This window comes from Jaculus jaculus, chromosome 5 (genome assembly GCF_020740685.1).
Source record: "Jaculus jaculus isolate mJacJac1 chromosome 5, mJacJac1.mat.Y.cur, whole genome shotgun sequence".
NCBI classification, from domain to species: Eukaryota; Metazoa; Chordata; class Mammalia; order Rodentia; family Dipodidae; genus Jaculus; species Jaculus jaculus.
The window spans coordinates 12,617,663-12,636,617 of NC_059106.1; the positions used below are offsets into that span (position 1 = coordinate 12,617,663).

The 18,955-nt window shown below is 50.4% G+C and overlaps 2 protein-coding genes and 1 pseudogene across 5 annotated transcripts in view; all 3 read right to left on the reverse strand.

Moving 5' to 3' along the window:
• The window catches only part of Gng4 (G protein subunit gamma 4), a 36,571-nt gene extending 35,352 nt beyond the window's left edge, over positions 1 to 1,219 (reverse strand). Inside the window, exon 1 of the mRNA XM_045151020.1 lies at positions 1,168 to 1,219. The gene's annotated coding sequence lies outside the window, so the exon portion shown is untranslated. The remainder of the gene's footprint in view (positions 1 to 1,167) is intronic.
• A 5,116-nt stretch (positions 1,220 to 6,335) lies between these two features.
• Positions 6,336 to 7,708, reverse strand: LOC123460601 (annotated as a pseudogene).
• Positions 7,709 to 13,375: 5,667 nt separating this feature from the next.
• Positions 13,376 to 18,955, reverse strand: part of Lyst (lysosomal trafficking regulator) — a 175,547-nt gene continuing 169,967 nt past the window's right edge. For all 4 annotated transcript variants that reach the window (XM_045150387.1, XM_045150389.1, XM_045150388.1 and 1 more), the window contains 3 exons: positions 18,461 to 18,617; positions 17,403 to 17,474; positions 13,376 to 15,273 (listed from right to left, as the gene is read on the reverse strand). In XM_045150387.1, coding sequence (XP_045006322.1) covers positions 15,135 to 15,273; positions 17,403 to 17,474; positions 18,461 to 18,617 — 368 coding nt within the window. In that variant the 3' untranslated portion in view covers positions 13,376 to 15,134. The remainder of the gene's footprint in view (positions 15,274 to 17,402; positions 17,475 to 18,460; positions 18,618 to 18,955) is intronic.

Below are 18,955 nucleotides of genomic sequence, written 5' to 3' on the forward strand. Positions count from 1 at the left end.
GACTTCTCTCCTCCCCTGCTGCCCGAGCCTGTCTCCTGGAGAGTGACCCAGGCGAGGCGAGGCGAGAGAAAAGGCTCAAAGCCGCACCTCCCCTCCAGCCACCATCACAGCGGTGCCTCAGGGGCCAGACACCATTTCCAGGAGGACGCACAGCAGGAAGGGCAGAGGCCCAGACAGTTAAAAGCCTGCGGGAATTGTGCCCGTGTGTTGGGGGGAGACAGTCTCTCGGGCCCCAGAGAGACACTTAAAGCATCTCTCTTATCTCTGGGGCCCCTTCACCCAGGAGGAGCATCTTCCCCTTTGGGAAAGGGCCATTTCCAGCCCGGGGTGGGGTCACCACCCAGTTGCTGGCTGTTTTCTACAGCTCCATCAAGTCCGCTTGCTTTAGTAAGCATCGAGGCCGGACACCCCGCGCTGCCCGAGGACCCAGCCAGCCTGCCCCCGTCCGGCTCCCGCGCCTGGTTTCTCAAAACTGAAAATGTCTGTCGCCTCAGGTGGCCCCACAGTAGCCGCTTCCCGGGGAACGGGACAAGATCAGATGGCAGCTGCCGCCTGCAGACAACGCGGGGGGGGGGGGGGCGGAGGGGCCGCCCCGGGAGGAGGAAGCCCGGCCGCCGGGCGCCCTGCCTGGCCGCAGCCGTTCGATCCTGCGTGGGAGCATCACACGTCGTCCAGGAGCCACGGCAGGATCCCGGCCGAGCCCCCGGCTGCTCCCACCCAGCCGGTCCGCTCCCGGCCTTGCGAGACCCGGACGCGACCCCGGGGTCGCGCGACCCGCTCCCGGCGACGCCAAACTTTCCCGTTTTGAGGTTTCCTAACACCTGAGCTCAGGATGCGCGAAGCGGGATGCGAGCGCAGGCGTCTCCCGCAGCCACAGCTCCCGTCCGGTCCCCTCTTCAGTTCCCAGGCGACGACGGAAAACAATGAGCGCGCAGCCCGCCCGGGTCGGGCGGATTCCAGCGCCGCCCCGGGGACACATCGGGGTGCCCGGCGGGGGGGGGGGGGCGCGGACCCTCGCCCACACCCCGGCTCACACCGATGCTCTGCCGGTCCCGCGCAGGGGACGTGCCCGGGGCGACGAGCGGGGTCTCCCCAGCCGCACCCCCGGCCTCCCGCCCCGAGGGTCCCCGACGCGCCGCCGCCCTCCGGGGCTCGGGCCGGACTCACCGCGGCCGAGGTGCCCGGGCCCAGCGGCATCGCGCGCCGGGCGGGGGACGCGGCTCCGGCTCCGGCTCGGCGAGCGCGGCCGTCCGTGCGGCCCCGGTGCAGCGGCGACCCCGGCCTCTGGCCGCGCCCACCCGCCCGGGAGGGGCCGGGAAATCCCGCCCGCCGCCGCCCACGTCACCCGCGCGTCACCGGGGCTCCCGCGCCCAGCCCGGCGCGCACCGCAGCTCGGGGACGCCGGGCCTCATCGGAGCCGTGCGACCACGGGGAGGGGCCGCGACCCCACCCCCCGGGGCCCCACCACCCCCAACACCTGGGACCCCCGGGACCCCCACACCCCGGGACCCCCGCGTCCTCGGGATCCCACGGCTTCCCAGGGAACCCTGGCGATCCCCAGCGGGAGCAGCCGCCGGCCACGCCCCTCGGGAGCCGCTGAACGACCGAGATTTCCCGCTTGTCCTCCAACTCTTTTTAAATTTAATTTTTGTTTATTAAAGATATTTTATGTATTTGCAAGTAGAGAGAGAATGAGAGAGAGAGCGGGAATGGACATCAGATCTGCAGGTGCATGCGGACAAGCGGCGCGCTCGCGGTCAGCAGTGGAAAGGAGCCCGCGCGAGCTCCCCACGGAACAGCGCATCAGCCCCGCCCACCGGAGACATCCTGAGCGCCGGCCACCGCCTTGGGACCCCTCAGTCGACCCTGTCCCTGGACAATGGGGAGCTCAAGTGCCTCCTAGGATGCAAACGCACGGGGGCCGGAAACTCTCACTGATTTTTATTATTTTTCCCCATTTTTTGACATTTTCAAATACATGTATATAGGACGTATTTTGATATTATTCCTAGTGGCTCTTTTTCTCTTTCTCTTTTTTTCTAGGTAGGGTCTGGAGATAGGGTTTCCAGGTAGCTGACCTGGAACTCACTCTAGTTCTAGGCTGGCCTGAACCTCACAGCCATCCTCCTGCCTCAGCCTCCCCAGTGCTGGGATTAAAGGTGTGGGCCACCACATCTCCCCTAGCTCTAATGCTCCTCCCTTATTCCTCTCCCATTAAATATCGCTTTTCCCTTTCAATCCGTATCTTATTTTTGATGCCTTAAAAAAATATTTACTTTTGCGTGCGAGACCACGTGTGTGCATGTGTTTGGGTGTGCCAGGGCCTCTTCCTTCAAGTGACACATTTTGCACCTGGCTTAAGTGGGTGGCTTGGGAATTAGACTCCAAGGCCCAACAGGCTTTACAAGCAAACGTCTTTACCCAACCCTCACCTTTAAAAACATCTATTGACTTAAATTGGGGTTGCTTGCATGATCATAGGTGGAAGGTTATTGTCCCCAAATTAAACTATGGCAAAATGGCAACAACAACAAAACAAACAAACAAAACACACACTCGCCCCCCCACGGTAAATGACTATAGCAGCGGGGGAGGCAGGAAACAAGAGGAGGAGGTGTCTTCCATGTCAGGGTTGACCCTGGTCCTCACCCCACAGCACCCCTGGAGGAGTAAGCTCACCGCCCATGCGGAGCACACTGCCTGAGCTGTACCCAAGAAGCGCGCCTTGTGCGGGGAGGTCCCAGGGCCGTGGGGAACAAAGGCAGGAGAGAGGGGTGATGCTCATCTGTCCCATACAGCTGGGTTAAAAAAAAAAAATTTGCTGGCGGGGAGGGGAGATGCCCGGACTCCAGATGCATGCACCACCTTGTTTGTGTATCTGGCTCCACGTGAGCAATGGAACCCTGGTCACGCGGCTCTGCAGGCAAGGGCTTTATGGGCCGAGCTATCTCTCCATCACCCCTTCTGTAGCCCCCAGCTCTTATGGTCATGTCAGATGTATCTACAACAGAGCAAAGGTTTGAACCCTTTGGGGTCATGACTGCTTAGCGTGGCAAGAAACCCACCTATTTACGTATCTTGTCCTGTTCAAGCCCATGACTTGCAAGATATGTGAGTCAGTAAGAACTAGTGTTCCGTGCCATGAAGGTCTCGAGGCACTTATTGAATGCCCCATAGCAGTAGCAGCAGCCAGTGGGGGTTGCAGGGGGAGGGGAGATAAAGAGAAGCCAGGCTACTGCCAGGAAGCAGTTTAATTGTGTTAACACAGACTCAGCTGTTCTTAGCTAAAGGCTGAGCCCCAAACTCTGAGGGACATTGCCTTATATACATTTTAATCTGTGTCTCACATTCAGGGTGATAGTCATATATTTTTTTTTAATTTTAATTTTTTTGTTGAGAGGGTGATAGAGAATTGGCACAGTAAGGCCTCAACCCTTGCAATTGAATTCCAGATGCTTGCACCACCTAGCAGGCATGTGCGACCTTGCGCTTGCCTCACCTTTGTGTGTCTGGCTTACATGGGATCTGGAGAGAGACGGAATATGGGTCCTTAGGCTTCGCAAGCGAGCGCCTTGAGTGCTAACCATTTCCACAGCCCTGACACTTATACATTTTATTTATTTATTATTTATTTGAAAGTGACAGAGAAAGAGGCACACACAGAGAGAGAGAGAATGGGCACGCCAGGGCCTCCAGCCACTACAAACGAACTCCAGACATGTGCGCCCCCTTGTGCATCTGGCTAATGTGGGTCGTGGGGAATTGAGCCTTGAACCATGGTGCTTAGGCTTCACAGGCAAGCGCTTAACCGCTAAGCCATCTCTCCAGCCTGACACTTATATTTGGATTGATTACTTTGAACTTAAGCAGTTTCCTAAAAAAGGATGTATCATCATTGCTGACAGGGGAGGGAGGTAGGCTCAAGGATGCTGACCAGCGTGCTTCAGATGTTTCTTATTTTTCTTTTCTTCAGTTCCTCGTGCCCTGCCCACCCCTGGCACAACACAGTGACATACTATTCTAAACTTCCGGACTTCAAGGTTGCTGACATGCACACCCCCACAGCTGTCTTCTCTGTCCAGTGAGGGTCCGGGCCATCGGAAGACCAGACTGCACTGAATGTCACCTCCAAAGTTCATACGAGAGTCAGGGTTTTTGAAGCTAGGTAAAGACTCTGCACTGGTCATAGCTTCCTTTGAGTAGCTTACAATAATCACATTTTAAGAGAAATAAATCAGATAAAATGAAAACAGTGTCATGTTTCACATACATTAACACTGAGAAAAGATATGCAATATCTTTATAATGCAATAGAAAATTCAACCAGTCAAACTAGACTCATTATTTTCACTCCCAAATCGAGTTCTCTGCAATTCTTGCCCCAGTGGCACGCCTTTCCCCCAAACTGGTTGGATAAAGCAAGTCCTGTTTCCTTTTATCTCAAACCTGAATCTCAGCGGCAGGTGTTCAGTGGTGAGGGAAATAACTGTGTGTTCACATGTGTGTGCAGGCGCATGTGTGAAGCCTCCTGCAATACCTGGCTTTGTGTTTGGGTTCTGGTCTACTAACTCAGGCCCTCAGGCTTGTGTGACAAGTGCTTTTTCACTGAGCATCTCCTCATGTTCCACTTCTCCGTTTATCTTTCTAGCTATTTCCCCGTCTAGTCACCTCTGTGGCAGACCAGGTAGCACAGGCTTCTGGCGGGCCCCGACCTTGAACGCTGTCAGCTCCGCGTTCAGCCTCCAGGGACCCGTGCTGAAGGAGCGGAAGCCTTTGGGCCACATTGTGACAAAGATTCCACCACCGCCCAGTAGCAGCCACTCTGAGACTCAAGCTCTTAAGACCTGGACCTTTAGGGACACTCGTCCTCAATGTCACAGCAGGATAATTTGAAGCTGTGAAGAACTGCCTTAGAGTGATGCAAGTGCCCAGAAAATACAGGGTTACCAGACTGAAAGAGACAGGTGGCTTTTGCACATTGAACTTTTGGCCTTCAGTGGGGAACAAAGAAAGATGTTTTTCAGTGGAAACTGAAAGACATGTGCATACAACTCTACCATGCTCACTCCTCTCTTAATATCTTCACAAGAATTACTGAGATGAGTGCGGAGGAAGTGTGATCCGGCTAACACAAGAAAGGGTGTGAGAAACTGGGGGAGACAGCCTCAGTGGGGCGGGGCAGGGCTCTTCCAGGGAAGCCCAGGGAGTGTGTGGGTGAGTGCAGTTTCATACCTTGTTTTCCAAGAGAAAGGGCACCCAGGACCTGGTACTTCATTTTCAGTTGTAAGCCTTCTTATTATCTGTCTAGAATAGATCAAGACATCATATCCACACTCCCACCCCACCACCTTCCTTAGTTTAGTATGCACATAGATTATTCCAGCAATTCTGTGAATTACTCAAAACATTTTGAAATTTTCTTCTTTGGAATCACATGCAGAATCAGTTTTTCTTAACTATCTCACAATCGTGTTCTTTAGACCATTCTAGAGGATAAAACAGATGTCTAATTCTTACCCAAGTAGGAGCACGCATTACTACATTCCTACTTGGTTGTAAAAAATACTATGCAGACATTTGTGTTTGGAAACTACATTGTGAGGTTAGAGAATAAGTCATCGGCCAGGTGTGGAGGCACACGCCTTTAACCCCCACTCAGAGGCAGAGGTAGGAGGGTTGCTGAAATTCAAGGCTGACCGGGGACTACAGAGTGAGTGCCAGGTCAGCCTGGCTACAGTGAGACCATACCTTGAAAAAGAAAAAGAGTAAGTCACTTACGCTAAGGCTAATGAACCACTGTTAAAACTACATCTTAATTTTTACTAAAAACTCAAAACACACTACACCCCCCCCCAATATATTATTGGTTGTTTGAGGTAGGGTTTTACTCTAGCCCAGGCTGACCTGGAATTCACTCTGTAGTTTCAGGGTGGCCTCAAACTCACTACAATCCTCCTACCTCTGCCTCCCAAGTGCTGGGATTAATGGCATGTACAACCATGCCCGGCTACTATATGTATTTTATATGTTAAAAAATATAGATTTATATTCAATTTGGGCTCTGTGGATAAGATTAAAACTTGGGAATGAAAGAATGGCTTCTTTTCTTAATCACAAGTCTTCAGAAATTGGGGTCACACCAGTATGATCCACATTGGGAGCGGACCAGACTTTGCCACAGGACCATCTTTAAAACCCCATCTCTCATTAGCTCTTTTGAGGACACAAGATGAGCAGGGCTGGAGGCCGGGTGCCACAGTCCAATTTTTGTTTTCTTTTGCCTTGAAAGACAGTGTCTTATTACCTGTATGTACAGAGGGCTCAGTGGTATACACTCAGCCCAGCTTGGTGACAAGGTCTTTGGTCTTTTTTGCCTTTTTCCAGCTTGGCAATGTGAGCCACAGATTTTGGACCCAGGGCACTGCGCTCCCCCTTCCCCCAACACCAGTTGTTTGGAGGGAGCTATGAGCCAAACCTCGGCCATGTTGACAGAGACTGCTATATAGCAAGTTAAGTTTCTTCTTCCTCACCTAATACTCAACTACCAGAAACAATGGGATTGTACACCTGGCTAAACACTCCCCCATCCTGTGGGTAGCTGATGAAGAAACAAAGGCACTGCGGTTTAACCAGTAACTCTGTGATCTTTGCCTTAACCACGTCCCCTTCCCCCTACAACTCCTTGCCCTGACCACATCCCCTTCCCCCTATAACCTTATATAAACCTACGTGGAAAAAATAAACTCTTGAGGCTGTGACAAACACCTAGCATGGTCTCCTTCTTGTGTCTGTTTGCCTTTTCCCACCCAGGTTAGCTTCTCCTGAGTCCTTGTTCAACTCCCCGCTGGCCGGGGCAACCAGTGGTGAATTTCATCATATGTCATTGGAATTGGTCCCCACAGCTTCCTCCAGTTTATCCAGGGCTCCTTTGTCTTCCGAGGTGACTTTTGAAAGCAACAGTGGTATGTGTCTTCCTCTGGAGCAGCTGCCCCAGCCTGGCCTACCCCTAGATGATGCCGTACGGAAGCCCCATCTTGGGACACGGGGCAGGCGGCAACACTGCCAGCTCCACGGGATCCACCTCACGTGCGATCACCCCCAGCGGAGACTACTTGTTCTCCACCAAAGTCATGACAGGGTTGACCCCTGCTCGAAGGACGGGGGACGCTTATTTGGAATGTCCTCTTTGCCAGCGGGTTTTCCTCAGCCCTGGCAGCCAGCCTCCCCACCCCCCCCCCGCCTACACTGTGGGTGAGCTGCAGCGGCCCGTAGCTGCTTGGTGGTCCAAAGCTGGGTGCACTGGCTGTTGCAGGAGGCACTTTCAGCCCTTTGCCATGGCTGCCACATGTAACGGGCCATTTTGCAAAGTGGATGAGGTCCCTTGGGGGCGGAATGTCCTGTCCCATGCCAAAATTCTTGGGCCTTTCCTTGAGCAGAGGACTTCCAAGCTCTTTGGCTTCCTGTGTGTATCTCAGTAGGTGTGTCTTGTATCCAAGCCCGTAGGTACTTCCGTAACTTGTGGTTTGGAACTGGACCAGTTGGGAGGAATATCTGCTAGATACATGGCACAGAGTTATAGTCTGGGGTGCTTCTCCCGACCCATAGACCTCTCTGGCTTCCCTTTGACCTCAATGCCCAGCTGTCCTTTCCAAGGGCGACCCGAGTCCCTCTTACTGCTGATGCCTTTCTGGTGGACGGTGTTGAGCATGTCCGATTGTGAAGTGTTTTGGTTTCATAGTCCATGGATTAGAGCAATCCTCTGAAAAGAATTATATAGCTGTCCAAAAGATGTGACAAGTTGGGAACAAATTGGGACATTTTTGTCCCCCATGTGGGATCAACTGGCAACCACTGAAGGGTTAATAGCAACGGAAGGAGGACCCTGAGACAGATAGACTTTAGTCCCAACCTGGTGGTGGTTTGAAAGTTTGGCCCCACAGACTCAGGCAGATTTTATTAAGATCCAGCTTGCAGCGTGAATCTCCAGTGCGCAGAGCCCTTTGGGGAGGAGGTGTCACTGGGCCCACATCCATCCCTGCGAGGTGTGAACACAGCAGTTTGAGCTCTGGCTTCCCGTTTGCTGACATGGGGTGGTGTCTCTCTGCTATCGATCTATGGAAGTGGGCTAGCCTCTTGTGCCAAGATGGTTTCCCCTAGACTCTGTAAGCCTGAAATAAACTGTTTCCTCCCATAAGCTGCTTCAGGTCAGGTGTTTGTCCAGCAACAGAAAAGTAACTTCAATAAACCTCAACATAAATCATGCATGACTCACTTTTCTGAACACCTGCACTGTAGCTTTTTGTATCAGGATTTTAGCAAGTAAAGCAACGTAATGGGAATGGATGGCCAGGAACAGCAATAAAGGGCAGGGATGCGTCCCACCTTTTCCCTTCTCCATCAACAGCAATGGTAAACAGCCTGCAGGCAGAGAGGGGCCCCTTGGGTGGCCAGGCTTACACTGATGAAATCCTGCTCCTGAAGTCTCCTGGGGACCAGACACCATCAGTTCATCCTGAGAAGCCATGAAGGGGCACAGACGGAAGGTGAGCCATGCCAGCCAAGCTGTGGTTGGTGGAAGCGCCTGCCACTCTGCAGCCGTGCTGCCCCAAAGGCTGGGGTGTGGGCAGCCACTCCTTCCCACCCTAGGCCCGGGCCTGCTGGCATTTCAACCCAGGACACTGCACCATCTACATGTCTGCCCCTGTCTGCTCTTAGATTTCCGGTCCTCTGTAGCATAGCAAATTCCTCTGACTTAAAATTCTCCCTCCTGGAGAGAGAAGGGAGGTGCTGCAGACTCAGGTGGTCAAGTCTGGGACAACTAAAACTTCAAGGTCACATGACCATGCCCTAAGGTTATAGGAGCTGTGAACAACTGCTGAGGGTGGATTGACCAGTGTTATGAAGCAACTAAAAGATTCCCTGGGGTGGGGCAGGGAACTCAGGAGACTCAGGAAGTCCCTGCCCTACGGATAGATATATAAAGGGAAAACAAGTGCTTGGGGAGAGACTCTGACCAGCCAAGACACCTGTGGGCCATGCAGTGAGCTCCAGAGATCAGCTTCCGTGAGTTGTCCCCCGGGCTGGGCTAGGCTGTGCGGAGACACAGCTGTCTTTGAGTCTCCCATGCTCCTGTAAGCAACCCGTCCCCCTGCTCTGTGAGTGACCCCAAAAACTCATGGCTCACCAAAACTGGTTTGGTACAGTCATAGTTTGGTCTGTCATTTGAGCCTTATCTGGGGTGAGGATATGTGTTCATGTCTCCCCACAGAGTTCGCGTGACATAATTCACTAGGTTGCAAGAAAACCTTCAGTCATTGAAGAGGCTGTCTAGCTGGGTGTAGTGGTACATGCATGTAATTTCAGCCTCTGGAGGTGGAGACAAGATTGGGTGTTGTAGTCTAGACTGGAATACACAGAGAGACCTTATCTCAAAAAGCCCAGGGTGATAATGTAGCTCAGTGGTAGGAGGCTCTCTAGATCATTCCCACATAAACTAATTCTTTTTTTGTTTTCCCAAATATTTTATTTATTTAACAGACAGAGACAGGCAGATAGAATGGGTGCACCAGGGCCTTCAGTGGCTTTAAACAAACACCGTTATGCATGCACCACCTTGTGTATCTGGCTTACATAGGTACTGGGGAATCAAACCTGGGCCCTTTAGCTTTGCAGGCAAGCGCCGTAACTGCTAAGCCATTTCTCCAGCCCTAAACTGTAGTTCTGTGGTAGTCTCCCTCCCCAGTACTAGCTGCAGATTGTAACCTGCACACACTCTGTGAGCCGCCTGTAGTCCCTGCAGTGCTTCCAGGGGACAGGGACTGCGGGGTAACCTGCACACACGCTGTGTACTACCTAAAGTGGCTTTTCACCAGCCTGTACTGCTGGGGGACAGAGAACAGCTGGCTGGAGTGATGTCATATTCTTACAATAGTTTGGCACATGGCCCTAATTCTCAATGCAGATCTGCCAAAGTGGGTAGATTGGGTGCTATTCTTTTTCAGGGAGTATCTGATGGGCTAGGAAGGGGGTTCATGGGTTAAAGGCACTTCTGGAAAGCCTGCTGATACAATGTGGCACGGCCTTAGAAATCCTACCTTGCCTGCTCTGATGGGAAGACGAAAGATGGAAAGAGAGACGCCCTGAAGTTGTCCTGACTTCCACATACACAGATGCTGTAGCAAGCGTGTGTGTGTGTGTGTGTGTGTGTGCACGCACACAATAAAAATGGAAAAAATTTTAAATGAGCAGCTGATCTTGGCCAAGGTTGTTGTGTCAACTTGATTTAAGGAAAGGTTGAAACGCAAAAACCTAAGTTAAGGAGTAATAATCTTCCAGATGGCAGCTACCACCAGGGAAGCTCAAAACTCACCAAGGCTCTGGAAATGATGTGGAGTGTTCAGTACTGAGACATCTCTGTCATACTCTCCAAGATGGTGGAAAGAATTAAAAGCCACAGAAAGGGGGAGTGTCTACAATACTAAAGCAGCCATGGTATTCATGACCTCACAGTGGCTGACACTACCTGCACAAGACCTGCATAATAGCAGGAATAAATGATCAAATCAAAATAGAAGAGAGGGGCTGGAGAGATGGCTTAACAGTTAAGGCACTTATCTATAAAGCCTAAGGACCCAGGTTTGGTTCTCCAGGACCCATGTAAGCCAGATGCACAAGGTGGCACATGCCTCTGGAGTTGGTTTGCAGTGGCTGGATACTCTGGTGTAGCCATTCTCTCTATCTGCCTCTTTTTCTCACTCAAATAAAATTTTGAAAAACTTTATTTTTTTTTGGTATTTTTATTTATTTATTTGAGAGTGACAGTGAGAGAAAGAGGCATGGGGGGGGGAAGTGAGAGAATGGGCGTGCCAGGGCCTCCAGCCACTGCAATTGAACTCCAGACACGTGTGCCCCCTTGTGCATGTGGCTAACGTGGGTCCTGGGGAAATCGAGCCTCCAACTGGGGTCCTTAGGTTGCATAGGCAAGCGCTTAACCACTAAGCCATCTCTCCAGCCCTCGCTCAAATAAATTTAAAAAAAAATTTAAAAATAGGAGGAAGACTAGTTGGAAAGAAGGGGTTCAGTGGAGAGGGGAGACTTGGGAGGGGAGAGGTGAGGGGAGGGGAGGGTTGTGGGAGAGGATTACGATCACAATACACTGTGTATATATTGGAGGTTATCAATACCTTTTATTGAGGTAGGGTCTAGCTCCACCCCAAGCTGACCTTGAAGGGGGGCAGAGATGTTCCACTTAGGGCTAAACATTCAACAAACACTACTCTCAGCCCTCTGAGCAGCTGTGGTTCTCTGCAGTAAGTGCTCCCATTGCAGAGAAGCCCCTCTGATCATGACCGACGACAGCGCTTATCTACAGGTGTATGCACACTTGCTTAGAAGGCAGCTGAACGGTCCACTCAGCAAAGCAATAGCAGGTGCTTTGAGATTAGGCCTGTCAACCCCCTCTCCCCCACCCCACCACCACAGGCTTCTGACCGAGCTTAGTTACTGATGTGAACCCGCTCCTCGGAGCAGGACTAACATCCATATGGAAAGTAGTTCACTGCACCCATGATGGTTGTATCCTTACTGCGCCAGTGGACACCTCGCTGGCCTGTTGGTAGTATAGCATGGATGGTTCACAAACAAGAAAGACCACTGGAGACAGTTTTCCCTCAGCAGAGTTGTGCCTTCTGGCACTATGAGGACAAGGCAGCTTCCAGCCCAGTCTGCGCTTGACTTCTCCACGTCCTAGAGCCAAAGTGTGTGATGTCCTTGGCAATGGGGTCTTACCACCTAATTCTGGTAACTAACAGCAATGGCAATAGCCTACTGTTCTGGGGATGGCCCTGGCCAACTCCTAATGAGGCTGCCCACCTCCAAGACTGGGGTTTTGTTTTAATGACCATATGGCTTCTGAAACTGTCCTTTTTCACCCTTGCAGAATACCTTTGTTCAAATTCCTGTGTGTGTGTGAGGGCGGGCAGTGAGGGAGGGAGATATTCATATGATATGGGGTACATACATGTGTGTGCAGAGGCATGTGCCCTATGGCAGACAGAACATCAACTGTCCTCCTCTATTGTTCACCCCTGAGAGCTGCTATCCTCACCAGCTGCAACTATTCTCCAGTCTCTGGCGCCCAAGGGGTCACAGGCGCTCATGGCCATGCCCGGCTGTTTACATGGTTTCTGGGGAAGAGAGCTCTGGCAGTCTCAGGCTTCACACTTGCCTGGCAAGAGCTTAGTGCTGAATCATCTTCTCAGCCCATCTTTGTTCAAATTATTTAACTGATGCTTAGCAAAGCGTTCTTCCTGTCAGTGAACCCGGCTCCCGTGGGAGTATGGTGCAAGTGGAAGCTATCACTGGACCTGGCTTTCCTCAGCCTGGTTCTGCGCGTCACTGTTCAGGAATGAGTTCCCGTCAGCCATCCAGCCTGTCAATCAGTCCGCTGGGGGGACCCATGCGTGACACTGAGTTGGGCGAGGCTCTTGACGGCAGCCTCACCTGCTGCTCACTTGCAGGGAAGCGTCTGCAGAAGGCCTAGACAATGTCAACACAGGTAAGGGCAGGTCTGCACCGCTCACTGACAGGTACAGACCTCTGTCCGGTTTCACTCAGGACAGGTAGCTTCATGTCCTGGTCACATCAGAGCATCTATGTGCCATGGCTGTAACAGAACTGGCCTCACGTGCTACGATAACTTGTAATGTTTCATGGGCATGCGGGTGGTCTTAGCTGTTTTTAGACTGTGTTGGCTCTCCTGGGGCAGGCTTTACAAGAAGCCAGTGAGCAGCCTCCTGGGGTGCCCAAGGACAGATGCCTGGATTTTGGTAAGGGTATCTGATTCTTGGTTTCCATGGACTGCCACATGGAAAATGACCAAGGTCTCTGGGTCCCATTGAGGTGTTAGAGATTTCCTTCTACATCTGCTGTCTTCACAGTGGCTGGGCCAGCACCTGCCACTTCTCCTTTTCTCATCCAGCCAGCCACAAAGTCAGGCCTCTGAACAAAGCCAACTGCCAGGCAAGGGCAGATCGTCCCAGACCAAGGTACTGTGGTAACCAGTGCTCTTTCCTTCTCTCAGTGAGCCACAGTGGCCTCTGTCTGTCTGCACTGCTGCAGGCACCTGCTCCCGTCTGGGGCTCTTGCTTCTGCCGTACGTGCCCCAGGTGTCTACAGTGATGGACAGCGACCCTTTCGTACCTGGTCTGCTTTGCTTGCTGGTTCAGTGACTACAGAAGGAAGCTCAGTGGCTTGAGAGGACATTGTTTCTAGCACAGGCCGCATGGCCTATGGACAACAATCTCATTCTGTGACAGCTATCCGTGTGTGAGCTGGTCATAATATTGAAGCCATACAAAAGACACATGTTAAGATCTATTTTTACAAAATTTATTTCCAAACTGAAATGGCAGCATGTACAAAGGTAAGAGGGCATCTGGTATACAGGAATGTTTGCTGCAATGTGTATAGCATGATGGGTTTCTAACATGATGTACATATTAGGTCTCATGCTCAATAAATAATCCCAAGTTAATTTTTATTTTTACATAAAAATAGAATATTGCACTCATTCTAATACCAGTTATTTTGCATATTTTCAGGTAAATGATATTCATTGCCCCCATGAGGCTAGGACTGCGTAGTAAACCTAACAGGTGGCGAACATGAAGTTCTTAATAAAAAATGGAAACTGAGTAATAGCTGACAAAGTTTTTGAACAAAGCCAATCACTGAAATATGAACAGAAGCAATAGCATCTCTGGCCTTAGTGGGCCTGGGGGAACACACAGGCCATGGGAACGTGATACGAAGTCGCCCACGTGTGCACCAGGTTAAGAGCCATGTGACCCCTTGCTCCCTGTGCGTGTCCCCACATCAGAGACTCTGGAATTGCATTTGACAGGTTTTAAACAGAATGTGTTAGAAATTCTGGAAGTTACAAAAGCAGTTCTGTAAACATCGTGTGAGTTTCGCTGCCATAAGTGTTCACACGCTCCTCTTGGGCAGGAGGACATCTGCGTCCTGTGGTACGCATTCCTGAGCCTACCTGATGGTTCAGAGCCACCACAGCAGTGCCCCAGGCAAAACCCCCGCTGCCTCCTGGGCTCTAGGGTGGTCTTCCATACAGCAGCGACATGTCAGACTTCTCCACTGTCCCTAGGATTCTCTGGAGGGTGGTAGAGCAGAGTGAACATGGCCTCCTTCAAAGAGCCTTCCTGCCTTTCATGCCCGTCTCTGTCCTAGTTCTCTGGGACCGGCGCTTTGCCTCTGCTGTATTAACACTGTGCAGCCTCCTGGCTGTGGAGGGTTTTGTGGCGAAGGTTAGTGCGTTCGATGCTGCATAAAGTGGCATTATTAGTGCGGGATGCTAAAAGATTTACCATTTTGTTTAAACATTAGTCACTCAGGCAAGGTTATGCAGTACCTAGTGTTATGGATCTTAAGTGAAATTTTCATGAGGAAATAGGGTGCGTCTGAAATCCCCAGTACCTGCATTCTGGCCCATCGCTGTCAAAATTCTGGTTCTCCTTTGAGCTGAGAAGGCAAGTGGCAACAATGGCCTAATGCTGAGACGCAGCAGCAGTTTATTTTCAGTGTTCAGAAGTTCCACAAAGTATGTGGTGCAGAGGCACCTACTGAATAATCTGTTTCTCAAAAAAAGCAATTACTGAGTCCTGAAAATGCTTGTTTTTTCTTTTTGAGTATAGGTATGGGGGTATCTCAGAGCAAAAACTTGTAAGATATCATTTCTATTATTTTGTACAAATAAATAGCTAGCAATTTAAATGCTACCATTTCTTTTGGAAGAAGAGTTTAGAAAAAGGAAGGAAGGAAGGAAGGAAGGAAGGAAGGAAGAAAGAAAGGAAGAAAGACACCTTTGAAAACTATGAGTTCACTACGCCCTGTGAGGCCTGAAGCTTCTGGCTGGTGCCCATGATCAGGTAGGTCTTCCTCATCTTCGTGCATGAGGGCAGGCTGTCCTCTCAAGACCGTGGGCACTGTGGGAGGGAGGGCAGGCGCCGTCATGGCCAGGCGTGGGCACTGTGGGAGGGAGGGCAGGCGCCGTCACGGCCGGGCATCTGCTTACTCGTCTGTCTCTGCAGAGGCTCGAGCGGGCTCCGCTGCCCCCGCGCTCAGCCCGCCGCGTAGCTGCTGAGGAAGGAGAAGAACATGGGCTGCTTCAGGCGCTGCTGGTCCTTCCGACACCAAGCGATCACCGTCCCATCACTGTTGGCTGTGTACAAATGGTGGCCGTCGCAAGAAAACGTAAGGCTGTGGAAAGCAAACCCATTTGTTCGTTTTAGCTTTTAAACTGTTTCAGCAGACTGCCATGGTACTGAAGTTAAGGTCTCGTCACTAGAGCAGCTCCAAGTTTCAGGACTAGAGACAACCGCTGGTGGCTGGTGCAGACGCAGCCGCTCTCCTGACAAGGCTTGGGCTCACTTTATCTGGTAGTAACCAACTCAAGCAAGATGCAAGTGCATAGAACCTGGGCATGCAAACTAAAAAATACAGTAATGTGGTTTTTCCTTAAAAGATAATGACAATTATTTTAAAGATACAATTTATTACTGTTAGATTGTGTTATCAAGTTCGGTTCATTCTATCTTAAACAGAACCCAGTGGAAATGAAGTGATTTTTGTTGGCATGTGCATGGCACACGTATGGACACGGGTCCATGAGGGGCCTGGGCTGCTCTGTGGTGGCTGCAGACATCAGGGTCCTGCTCTACTGCTCTTCTGCCCATTCTCATTTCAGTTGCAGTCTCTTACGAACCCTGGATGTGGAGTTTTGTTTTTTTCTTTTAAAAACAAGCTCTGGCAATTCTCAGGTCTCTACTTCCTTATGGGGCCGGGGTTACTGATGTGTATGGCCATGCCCAGCTGTCTCTGTGGGTCCTGGAAAATGAACTGAAGCTATTTATCAGGCCTTCTCCGACCCTCATGTATGTATAAGAAGTACTTTCTTTTTTCAAGGTAGAGTCTCACTCTAGGTCATGCTGACCTGCAATTCACTATGGAGTGTCAGAGTGGCCTTGAACTCACAGCGATCCTCCAACCATCTGTCTCTTGAGGGCTGGGATTAAAGGTGTGTGCCACCATGCCCAGCTTCAAGGAAGTACTTTTAATTGCTGAGCCCTCTCTCAAGCTGGAAAATGAAGTTATTTTAATGAAGTGTAATTTGAATATCTATGTGGTAGAAGAAATTTAACAAAGAAACCAGGCCCAGATGATAATTTAAGACACAGTTTCTATTGTACAAGCTTCACCAGGGAGACAGCATGACCCTGAGTCTCCTCCCTGTCTGTGCAGCTGCACCCTGCTTGTATGTGATCTGGTTAGTGCAGCCACAGACACAAACACCCCTGAACAAACAGTTTTCTGTTCTACATTTTTATTTTACTTATTTGAGAGAGAGAAAAAGAGACGGAGGATGAGAGAGAAAGAATATGGGTGGCGCCAGGGCCTCTAGCCACTGAAAACAAACTCCAGACACATGAGCCACCTTGTGCATCTGGCTTTAATTTGGATCCTTTGGTTTTTCTGGAAGTGCCTTAACTGCTAAGCCATCTCTCCAGCCCTGATCTACATCTGTACTTTCTTATCACTGACTGATTGTTAAGGAATATCCTGTATGTAACCTTAGAAACTTGTAACCCACCAAAGGTATGAAGAACTTAAGGTGATGTCAAACTGCCTGCCATATTGTGTATAAAAACTCTATGTTGTCAGAGCTCAGCACTAGGGCTTTGGAAGTTATTCCCCTGAGCCCATGTTGACATGAATACATTTTCTGATTCTCCACTTATCTCTGGTGCCATCTCTGTGTGATTCAGTTTCCTGTAACATCTTCACTGAGTTTTTAAAAAATATTTATTTATTTACTTGAGAGAGTGAGGGAAAGAGGCAGACTGAGAGAAAGAGAATGGGCACACCAGGGCCTCTAGCAAATGACCTATGCAGCCCCTGTGCATCTGGTTTATATGGGTCCTGAGGAATTGAACCGGGAGCCTTAGGATTCACAGGCAAATGCCTTAACCGCTAAGGCATTTCCCCAGACTCTTCACTGAGCTTTTAAAGTCAAATTTGATGATGAGTGTCAGACCCACACACCATGTGGCTACCAGTCACACGACAGTCTGCAGACGTGATGAGGAGGCCCAGCAGCTCTCATTCAGGAGGCACACGGCCAACTCGGTCTCCACTGGACACTACATTCTGAGCTCCAGAGGTCAGTGTGTCCCATGTGCTGCTGAGTAACAGATAACCTGTTGCAGGTACACGGCTGGCTTTTCATGACCCCTCTAAGCACACATTTCTTTGTGTTTATATGTTTCAGTGTTTCTCTAACAAATAGGGTTGCAAGTTATATTGTAAGAATAAAGAGGAGCATACCTTACCTTACAATAGGCTTATTTGACTTTGGAAATGTGATTTCTCTCACAGGCTTCAAGTCCCATGTGCTCCACAGCCTAGAGGAAAGAAAACTTATGATCCATTTGAGGGAGCTAACATGACACACACTGAAAAAGTCACTCATTTGTTTGTCACCAGTGGTCAAGAAGGACTATGAGCAAGAACTATTCCCTCTGGGAGGTTTACAGGCAGTTCAAGAGGGAATAAGGAGCTTTAATTCTGTATTCTAGCACACTGTATATCTTTTAGAGTGGGTACAAAACTTCAAGACTACTATCTTCATGATTTTGAAATAAAACAGGAATAATTAAAGACCTATATCCAAAAAATGTTTTCATATCTCTAAAGACTAAATAGTATGTTTAGATTACAATCTAATTTCTCAAACTGCTATGGTCCTGTGACCGGAAACAAAGTCAAAACCTCTGTCACTGTGGTGGGAGGAGAGCCAAGCTCAGGCACAGGAGAAGCCCTGTGCAGACCACTGCTGAGGCCAGCTGGAGACACACATTCAAAGAAAGCATTTGAAAAAACAACACGTTTGAGCAAAGGTCCCCTTCATGGGTGGATAAAATGGCCCCAGAAGCCATAGAAAGAGTGTAAAAGCAGAAGGACAGGAAGAGGGCTGTGGAGGGCTGTCTTCTGGATAGCACATGGTTGCTACTCTCATGAAGTCACAGTGGCTGTGGTTTTTTGTACAAAACTGAGCCTGTCAATATTTCACCATGGACGGGGGATGGATTCATAAGACCCCCACACCTTCCAGAGATTGCTGGGGGGGGGAGGTCACGTTCGTCAGTTGTGCAGCCACTGCTAGTGTGCCCACACTCCAGTAAAGAGCCTCCCCCATGCTCATTCAAGCACCCCTAACTTAACCCAGGGGGCAGGCAAAACAAACAGGGCATGAAGTCAGGTGGGATCAATTGGGAAAGGGTTCTAGTGGGATGGGGTAAGAGAGGCTAGCTAGGGGGATAAGCCAAAATACATTATATACATGTATGAAAGTATCAGAAAAAAAATTAAAAAGGAGAAATTTCCTAACCTTACAATGCCATTTTCTAAGCCCCCAGCAATGACATTGATGGACACTCCTTCGGGCTGGTTGGAGAAAGCCACAGAGCAGACGGTCTCCCTGCAGTGGACGTGCCCCACGAGGTCTCCGTTCACTGTCCAGAGTCTCAGGTCACTGCCTCCGCCAGCTGAAATCACACCAAGTTGTTGGATGGGTCCGCAGAGTGTGAGTCTCAGAGCCACGCGCACCTCCCCTCCTCCCAAGGCATTCTGCTACGGTGATGGCTGGTTAGACACGGGGAGTGCTCGTGTTCATAACCTCGCGCCTCATCACTCTGAAGACCTCATTCCCGAGGAATGGAACAAAGCCACGGTCAGGAGGAAGGACACTGCGGGTGACTTTGGGGAAGAAGATTTTGTTTCTCGTGCTGTGGATTGAATCCTGTGGACATAACATACCGAGCCCTGCAGAGTAGACCCAGGACCCAGCACAGGCTGGGCCAGGGCTCTACCACTGAGCCATAGC